Below are 9,974 nucleotides of genomic sequence, written 5' to 3'. Positions count from 1 at the left end.
GATCATTATGATGACTGTTATTCACCACCACAAGTCCTTCTTACTTTCGGTATACTGAACTTTCCTTAGAGCACTTCTGAAACTTTAATCCTTTCAGTACTTGATCAAGCTTCGTGTACCAGTCTCGTGGAGCTTGCCTTAGTCCGTCTAAAGTCTTTCTAAGTTTGAAAACCTTAGTTCTTCTCCCTTCTTTTCAAATCCTTCAGGCTGAGATACATACACATCTTTTGTCAATTCTTCATGTAAGAACGCTGTCTTCACGTCCAAGTGATGGATCTCCCATCCGTTTGCAGGGGCTAAACCGAATAGCAATCTGATAATCTCTATACGAGCAACTGGTGCAAACACCTCTTCAAAGTCTATTCCATGTTCTTGAACATATCCTTTAGCCACGAGTCTTGACTTATACTTGTTGATTGAGCCATCTGCATTCTTTTTGATCTTAAAGATCCACTTGAGGCCAATAACTTTGACTCCGGCTGGTTTGTCTAATAGCACCCACGTCTCATTCTCCTCTATAGAATCAATCTCGTCTGTGCAAGCTTTTCTCCATTGAACAAGTTTACTGGCTTCTTGAAAGTTAATTGGTTCGTCATTGAGTGCAAGAAGTAGAAACTCACACTCTATGTTGGCCAGTAATACATAGTCTTTAAGATAGCTAGGACGAGTTGACTGACGTGTTGAGCGCCTAGGTTGTGGTTTGATTTGTTCAACTTCTGGATTGACTTGAACAGGTTATGGTTTCTGCGCTTTAGTCTCTTCAGCAGCATGTTCTTCCTGTTGAGTTCCAACCACGAATGGACCATGTCCGTCGTCCATTGTAGCACCCCATGACATCTGAAACATACCAGGTTCGCTCTGTTCTTCCTTGTTAGCTCCCTTCCAATTCCAACACTCCTTCTCATCTTGAATCTCGGGCAACCCGTGAACCATCTGTTGTGTCGCCATGGACATTATAGTTTTGAAACTAATGTGTCCGAGCCTAGCATGCCATCTCCAAGTATCTTCATCCATTCTCGTGAGCAAACAGGCTGGTCTACCAACTTCAAATCGCAACTTGTACAGCCGGTTAGGCGACCTTAACACTTTCGCCAGTAGTCATCCATTAGGGTCTTTCAGTGTTAGGTAGTTATCTTTCATCCTAACATCACATCCTTCTTCAGTAGCTTGCCCCAAGCTCAATATATTGCTCCTTAGGTCTCGAATGTCGTATATGTCGGTCAAGAGTCTATGTTCCCCTGTCTTTGCTTCAAATAGTATCGACCCCTTGCCATTGATGTTGACACATGAACCATCTCGGAACTTCACCTTTCCTTTTATTGCTTTCATTAAGTTAAGAGAAGTATGATCTCTCGCCCGTCATATGGTTACTTGCTCCATTATCCAAGTACCACATTCCATCTTCTCGTTTGCTTTGTACCAGTGTCTTCGGTATAACCTTCTCCTCGTTGAGAAACACGATCTCGTGCATATACAAAGCGACACCAGCTTCCTCTGTATCTGCTTTGTTTAGCTCCTGGTCGTCTTGTTCCTCCTTCTCTGGACAATCAGAGGCGAAGTGGCCTTTCTTCTTGCAACTGTAACACATAATATGAGAGTAGTCCTTTTTTCCTTTGCCTCTCTCTTGTGTGTTGCGCCCTCTTCCTCTGTTTCCTCGACCACGATTCTAACCTCTAAATCTACCTCTTGAGTTGTATGATTGATTGGAGTCCGTGTACAGCAGGTTCTCTTGTGGCTCTTGTGTATCTTCTACTTGAATCCGTTCTTCATACGCCTTGAGCCTCCCAACAATATCTTCGAAACTCGTTTTATTCAGATCGAGAACTTGTTCAAGTGACGCTATGATCTGAATATACTTGCTTCGCGGTATACTGTTCAGGAACTTCTTTACCAGCTTAGGTTCTTCCATCGCTTGACCTAAAGCTACGAATTTTGAGGCCAATTCTGATATCTTGCCCGAAAAGATATCAATTGAGTCTGTGTCTTTCATCCTTAGACGTTCAAACTCATTCATCAAGGTCTGAAGGTGAGCTTCCTTTACGCATTCAGCACCATGATTTCTTGACTTCACGACTTCCCAGATTTCTTTAGGGGAGTCGACTTCACCAACTTGCAATATTAGGTTTTCTGGAATCGATTGGAATAGGAGAGCAGTAGCGATATCCTTCTTCTCTTCATCGTCTGTTCCTGGTTCAATTGATTCCCAAACCTTGTGTACTCGCAGTAACACCTTCATTCTCATCGACCATACCATGTAGTTCGTTGAAGATAACATCGGGCAGACCACCGTGGAAGGCACGACTTCCATTGTCTTCGATGTTGATTTTGAATCACTCATTCCTTCGGTGAAACTTCTTCAATGAATCAAACCTGGAGATCTGATACCAAATAAAGTGACCATGAACAAAGGTGTAACCCAATACGAGAACACGTTCAACCCTAGTTCTAGGCATTGAACACAATAGCTTTAATAAAGAGTTCATCCTTTATTGATATTTAGAAAACTTCTCAAAAACTAAACACAAGCTATTATCTTTCTTTCTTTCTTATGAGATCATCTTACATTAGATCTCCTTATATAGGTAATAGGAATCCTTAACTTAACCTATTACACAATGAATTAGGTCTTTCTTTTTTTCATAATTCTAATAGCTTTGGTTAGTTATCCTAATTCCACTTAAGGATAACTTCATTTTCTAGTTATCCTAATTACACTTAAGGATAACTTCCTTTTCTTCATGACTTCCTTTTTAGCAATGTTGAAGCTTATCTCCAACACAACAATACACTCACGTCCACACCCATATCTTGCAGAGAAACAAGCAAGGCCCTTAGGTTGAGTTTGACAAGTAACACTCTAGTTGATATTCCGATTCTTGACCTTGTATAGCCGGCAGAGGGGCTCGTCTCAGACAGACACCTTTCCGGTGAGGGACGGAGACCGTCAGAGAGAGCATTCTTCTGTAGGGGTGAGAGAGGCGTATATCTGGTTGGTGAAGCTTAACAAACGACAGAGATGAAAGTTGATATGTCTCACGGTGAATAGATCTGTGATGTTGGAGGAGAGAGATCTCCGGAACTTTAAACGCAAGCTCGAGGTGGGTGAGAAGCGGGGGAGCAGCAGTGGAAGGGCTTCGCAAGTAGATGGTGGAGCTTTTGATTGTGAAAGAAGGATTCGATTCGGTGGATCCAAAGGCTCCGGAGATGGACGGGGGTTGAGATCTGTGAGTAGGGAGGTTCGCCAAAGAAGACCCTAGTTTGAACTGCAAGCGTTGAGTCATCGGTGTTGGGAGAGAAGATGGTGAGATGACCATCGGAGCAAGCTCAGAAAACGGCACAAAAAAAGAAGAGAAAGCAGACACTTTAGAGAAAGGAGCTGCCACCGGAGAAGACGCCGGAAGGGGAGTTCGATCATCTTGTAATTCCGGCCGTCTTAATCTTCGTACCAGAGAGAACATGGTCTCTATGGCAGAGAAGAGATCCGTGCAACCAGTTCACATGTGTTAAAATGGGAATGTTCAGCAAACATATATATAATATACTAGGGTCGGTCCGCGCTACGCGCGGAATATGATTGTCGTGTGATATATATTGCTATATAATTGTATATTTCATTGTATATATTTCATGTTTGGATTTGCAAGAGGGATGTATAATACATTGATGGTTTTTAAGTTTTTTGGGTGTAGAGGGTTTATAAATTTTAAGATTTATTATGTTAGATTTTGATGGTTGTGCTTATATTAACATATTGATGCATATACAATACTATATAGTTTTGGTGAGGTAGGACGAAAATTGAAAATGTAAGCTATTTAATACATTTGATATCAGTGGTAAGCGCTATTATTGTTACTTACTAAATGTGCAATCATCTTCTTTTGACTTCAAACATCTCAAAAACGCCAAACCATATAGTACAAATTCATGGTGTTTACGTAAGATCAAAAACCTGTAAATGTATAACCACCATGAGTTCACAACGAATATACAGTTAACATAAAAGCAAGCAACAACAATGTAAGTTATAAAGTTTATGTCTTTTCCTGGTAAAAAAAAGTTGTAGTCTTTTCAAGTACCAAGAAAATTGACACATGAATCTGAGTTTTTAGAGCCAAAACAATGTTTCCCAAATTCGAACAAATTTGCATCTAACATTTTTTAAAAAAATTTTAATGTCTGTTTTGTTTGTATATAGCTTTGTAGTTATTAGAATATATTTTTTGTGAAATGTTATATATTACCATGTCTGAATAATTCTATAGCACTGAAATTTTACGTCTCTTGTATCCCTATAAAAGGTTTAGTTATGTTATATATTATTACATAAGGTCATATAAAATGCTAATTTTGTAACTCTAGAAACTCTAACCTAGTGAAGTGATTAAAAACTATAACCCCATAGATATTTCTCTTTTTTTTCTTCTCCTTCTTAGAGAGACCAAGGATCTAGTTTTCAGATTTATCATTTTGAATATATTTTGAATATGTATATGATAGTATAATTTTCAGATATTTAATTTTCTAACACAAAAATATTGGATGAACAAATAGTAAATAATTTTGAACAATTAATACAAAAATTAAACAGCAGTTATTTGATGATTTAATATTAAAGTTGTTCACTTATTAAAATAATTTATTTTAAAACATAATACATGAGTTAATCAATTTTTAATTGTTCTTTTAGTTACACTGAAGTGATATAATACAACTTATAATTTATTTACGTTTGGGCCTGAGACCACTTTATTTTATGAAATTTCAGTTGTTCAAAAAAAAAAAATATTTACTTTACTTATTCCAAAAGCAGAGTGTTTTTTATAATTTTACATATATAAAGATCATTTTACTTTAGTTTAAGTTCGCAGGAAAACATAAACTAAAGAGTCATCAACTTCATAGTTGTTTTTTCTCGTTCTATGGACTTTAAAATTTTGGGAGCGTGAGAGTTGAGAAAATGTAATGCATGTTTTTTAGCAAAAAATGTAATGCATGTATGAATTATAATGTTCGCGTACCTGAGTACATATGCATGTATGAATTATAATGTTCGCGTACCTGAGTACATTTGTTCGTGTTTCTTTTGGATAACGAAATAAATACAAAGCAATATAAAATAATATTTTCAACTATTAGAATTTATACGAAGCTTATCCTTTATTCTGTAGTTTTAGCAAACTAAGTTTTGGGATTTGATGTTAGAATAAGTGATAGCGTCATTGATATATTTGACAGACCAATTACTCGCATGTACCACCAAATTGAATTTATTTGATATATATAGTATGAAAGTTGTGTGTTACAAAAAAAATTATGAAACTTGCAAAAAAGGAACTTCAGAACGCAAAAATTGTACTCCAACACTAACTCCTCCTCGTCACATGTCATGTAAGAATATATGTAAAGGTACGGAGACGTGTCCGTATGAAAATCTATTTTATTTGTGAAGTATTTATTAATAAATGTATTGCACAATTTTTAATTATCATCGATAATATTGTGATGAATATTTTGTTTGGTATGTCCAAACGTGTGATACCGAAAAAGATCCTAAAGCTCAAAACCGAACAAATAGCTTAAGTAGCCTAACTCTTTGATTAGCGGGTTTAGAGTATCACTTGAGAGATTAATTTGATGTGAAATTCAGGCTTCTGAAACATTTTCAAATTAAATACAAATATATGTGTTAGAAGAGTTTAGCTGAGAAATCATTTATGTGAATGGCCTTAGCCTCACTGCTTCGACTTTTCTTACGCTTCATATTAATGCACACTAACCTAAGTATTTTGGTTTTAAAATTAAGGCAGAGAATAGCGCAATTATTATACTCTTAAAAAAAAGTAATCATCAAGTTCTCATAAGTCATAACCCCTTTCGTAGATTCTCATATAGGCTCTCTGATATCTCATAACCCATTATGATCTAGAATGTAGTATACAGATAGTGGAATTGTGTTTTTCTCACATAGTCCATATACTAACACTTAAAAAGGATAGGTGTTAATTTGTTGACGATTAGTCAACATAGACCGGTCTTTACTCGTTAATCAACCACTCAATATATAGATTAAGAATATGACCGATCCTGACCAAACACACATTGTCTTGTGATATACTGGTTGAATAATGTTTTTCAACAAAGTTGAGTTACTGGATCCGATTCTGATTAGCGAGCATAAAACTTTCTTATCTGCTTTAGTCATAGGTCTTGTATGCATTCTCAGTCATGGACTGCAATTCTTGTTTGTCCTAATAAGAAAAACCGTAGATCGTATAAAATGAATTGTATTCAAATATTACAAAATTTCATTAAGTTACATCTAGTCACCAATTTATATAAAAACCAGCGGTATTAAAGAATTGTTTTGTTCCTTCTTTTCTTCATCCAACGTGGCTCCAGAACTCTCCCAAGAACGTCTTAGCCGCATCAAGACTGGGGAAATACGCCGGCTCCATGAATATCTGCCTCACCGAGTCACACTCCGTGTTCGTCTCCGCGCTCCCCATCACCGCCGCAACCACCTACTTATACGCGAAGAAGAACCTCTTCGCCACCGCTTCCACACCTTGCATCCCTTGAAGCAAATGAATCTTATCGCACTCCTCTCCCTTTCTCGTGTAAAGCCTCATCGCCGCCTGGGATCGAACTCAATGCCCAGCACAAATGGCACCTTCTCCCTCAAGCCTTTGGACATCTTCGTCGTCTCAACCAAACCTAGAAAAGAAAAAAAATCAGGAAGAAACAAAAAGAAACCAAAGTATCTCAACACACACTTCTAAATGGTCAAATTTTATATAATTCCAACACACAACTCTAAATGGTCAGGTTTTATATAATATATGTGCGGTTCAACAAATGAGATGTAATACTTAGTAGGAATTACAGAGAAGTGCAGTTATTAATACCAATTTCATAATATATTAGATAACAGGAAATTCAGAACCTGAAACATATAACCTTGACAACATTGAGATCGTATAAAATCTGCACATCCGGACAGGTAGAAGTTTACAATAGATTCCAAAGAGCTCATAACCATCACTTCCCTTTGAATTCCTCCTTTGCTGTTAGCCGGTCAGTGACATGAATGAAGCTTAAAAGACTGGTTACACTAAACACTTAATGGCCAGCTACAAAACTCCATAAAGATGCATACTTGGAGGAATAACCTTAGCATCCTGGAGGAGCATATCTAAAACCATGAGTTCGCCACCGTGTTTGATGTTTCTGGCTAACTTCCCGTCTTCAGATCAGCAAGAATGAGTTAGTCATTTTACTAAGAACAAAGTTTGGATTGTAATAAGATTGTTGAGGATGATGTTTATGGGAAGAAGAGAGACCTTTTTATAGGTGAACTTGTACCGCCTTGAAGGGAGATGAGAAGTTTTGAATAGTAATTGTGGATGAAGTGGGTCCAAGGAGTAAAGAAGGCTGTTAATGGTGATGAACCACTTAATCCCGTAACGTATCACAAGCAATGAATCGGAGATGAAACGCCAGGAAGGAGACCGACAAAGAGATCCAACACGAATATTTGACACGGGCAACCACTTAGAACCTCCATTGGAGTTTGACCTAGTCAAGTTCATATAACGACGAACCCTAAAACTCATCGAAGAAGAAGAAGACGAAAGTCTGAAGATGGTAAACTATTAGATTTTGTTTGGTTAGCCCAAAAAATGTGTTTCCTAGCCCACAAAATAATTGAACGTTAAAGCCCACCACTAAATCAATCGTATAGCCCATCTAAAGAGGTCCGTAATGAAAAAAACGAAATTGACGATAGAAGCCCAGCGAAACCCGATTGCGTAGTGATTTAAACGAAGTGGTGCGTTTTGGAAAACTCGGACACGCGTCACGACCAGAAGATTCGACTTTCTGACGTGGCATCTGACGTGTCTTCACTAGGAGAGAACAAACTCTACTTTATATATAAATAGATAGATAGATACATAGATATGTAAATTTATAAAAATATTTATATTTAATTGGGGATATCTTAAAACCATGAAATTTCCACATTAAAAAATATATCACTTGAGAATGACTTTGAGATATTCAATATACTATTTTAATTTTTTTTTAAATATAATTTAAATTTTAAAACTTTTGTTTCTCTGCACAATAACACCTAGTTTTACTATATTATGAAAACTTGTGCTGCTTCTAAAAGGGATTAACTGTTTCCTTTCTCAGATAACAGGTGTTCTTAATATTTTGGGCTGGGAAGGAGAACGAAAGGCTTAAATAAACCCAATTTTTTACGGATCTTTTTCTTAATTAAGAAAATCATACTACAAAAAGATTAAAACCCAAAATCGGACGAGTTATACATTGGAAAATAATCAAATATAAATCATTATCTTTGCATCAAACATATAACCAACTAGGTGTCTTGCAGTAAAAAAATTTAAAATATTTTTTAACAGATAAATATAAATTATATTTTAAAATAAAAATTTTATTAATATTGTAAATTTTATTTTTCGTATCAATATTTTAATATAAAGTTGATTTAATTAAACATAAAAATTATATTTAAGAATATGCATGTATATATATTTGAAATTAAAATCTTAGATAAATTTTTCTATCTATTTATTTTAATTAAATATATTAAATAAATTTGTAAAAGTTGCATAATTACCAAAAATTAAAATTAAACAATATTTATAAAATTTGTAGATATATAAGAAAATAATGATTTTACGATTAAATTTTTATAATTTTCTGAAAAAATTGTATACATTTTTGAAAATTTTAGTAATAAAATTGTATAATTTAAAAATATATAATTATATTATATTTAGAAATTTATAATGCCATATTTGAATATATTTATTTTAATGATGATTTATGAGTTATTCCCATATTCTAAATAAATTTCCAAAAATATAAATTGACATTAAATGTATATATGAGTTATTACCGTATTTTAAAAAGTTTACCAAAAATATAAATTAACATTAAATGCAGTTGTCCATGTCATATTAAGCTATAAGACATGTCATCAATTTCAGTAGCCATGTCATATTTGTTTTGTGAAATTGATTGTATAAATGACATGTGGCAAAATCACTTCGTAAATATAGTTTAGGGGACTATACCCAAAACTAAACCCATAGAGATAACTAGATAAGTACGAGTCAGATACTCTAGATACTTTACCTGTTGGGATTGGGAATGAGTAAAGAGAGACTTTATGTATTTACAAGAAGCAAACCATAACAAAACATAAAAAGTCACCAAAGCTCAGTGATAAGTATGGAAACTATGAGCCTATCTCCCACGCACGATCCTGAATCTCTCTATTATCTTGATCCAGATTTTCGACCGGAAAACAAGCTCTCTATGGTTATACTCCGCGGAGCCGAAGACAACTACTTCATATGGAAAAGAGATGTTTTTGAATCCAGGAACAAAACAGGTTTCGTCGACGGCACCCTCGTTAGATCCGACCCTTCCTCACCGTTGTACAACGCATGGAAACAGTGTAACGAGATGGTCGCGTGTTGGCTGCTAAACTCGGTCAGCCCAGCTTTGCAATACTATGTGTTTTTCGCCGAGACATCGCAAAAAGCCTGGGATGATATCCGTCGTATATTTTCCCCTAGCTCCGAGTTTAAGATCTAAGATCTTCGACGTAAGATCGCGACGATGACTCAAGGCTGTGGTTTTGTCACCAGTTTTTTCGCGAAGCTGGATCTTGCTTGGCAGGAGCTGTCTGAGTATGATCCCGTGCCGGAGTGTTTATGCGAAGATTGCCGGTGCGAGATCTCAAAACGGGCTAAAGAGACGAGAGACGATGAGAAGGCTTTTGGGTTTCTGATTGGTTTGAACAATGACGTGAACATCACGCATTCTCTTGTCTATGCTCTTAACGTCGATTGGAAGATCCATCAGCTTCGCGAGATGACCGCGATGCCCATGCAAGGTGGTCGCTCACTGGCCGTCTATTTTCAGGAACTGGA

At 36.1% G+C, this 9,974-nt stretch overlaps 1 protein-coding gene across 1 annotated transcript; it reads right to left on the bottom strand.

Annotated features, from left to right (window-relative positions):
* Positions 1-1,098: 1,098 nt before the first annotated feature.
* LOC106398011 lies at positions 1,099-2,308 on the bottom strand. Its single transcript, XM_013838616.1, has 3 exons — positions 1,719-2,308; positions 1,421-1,577; positions 1,099-1,308 (listed from the first exon to the last, which is right to left on the bottom strand). Exons 1-3 carry the CDS (start codon positions 2,306-2,308, stop codon positions 1,099-1,101), a joined length of 957 nt encoding a protein of 318 aa, XP_013694070.1.
* Between the last annotated feature and the right edge of the window lie 7,666 nt (positions 2,309-9,974).

This window comes from Brassica napus, chromosome C5 (assembly GCF_020379485.1).
Source record: "Brassica napus cultivar Da-Ae chromosome C5, Da-Ae, whole genome shotgun sequence".
NCBI lineage: Eukaryota > Viridiplantae > Streptophyta > Magnoliopsida > Brassicales > Brassicaceae > Brassica > Brassica napus.
Note: the sequence above shows the minus strand (reverse complement) of the source record. Positions and strands in the feature narration are given on the sequence as shown.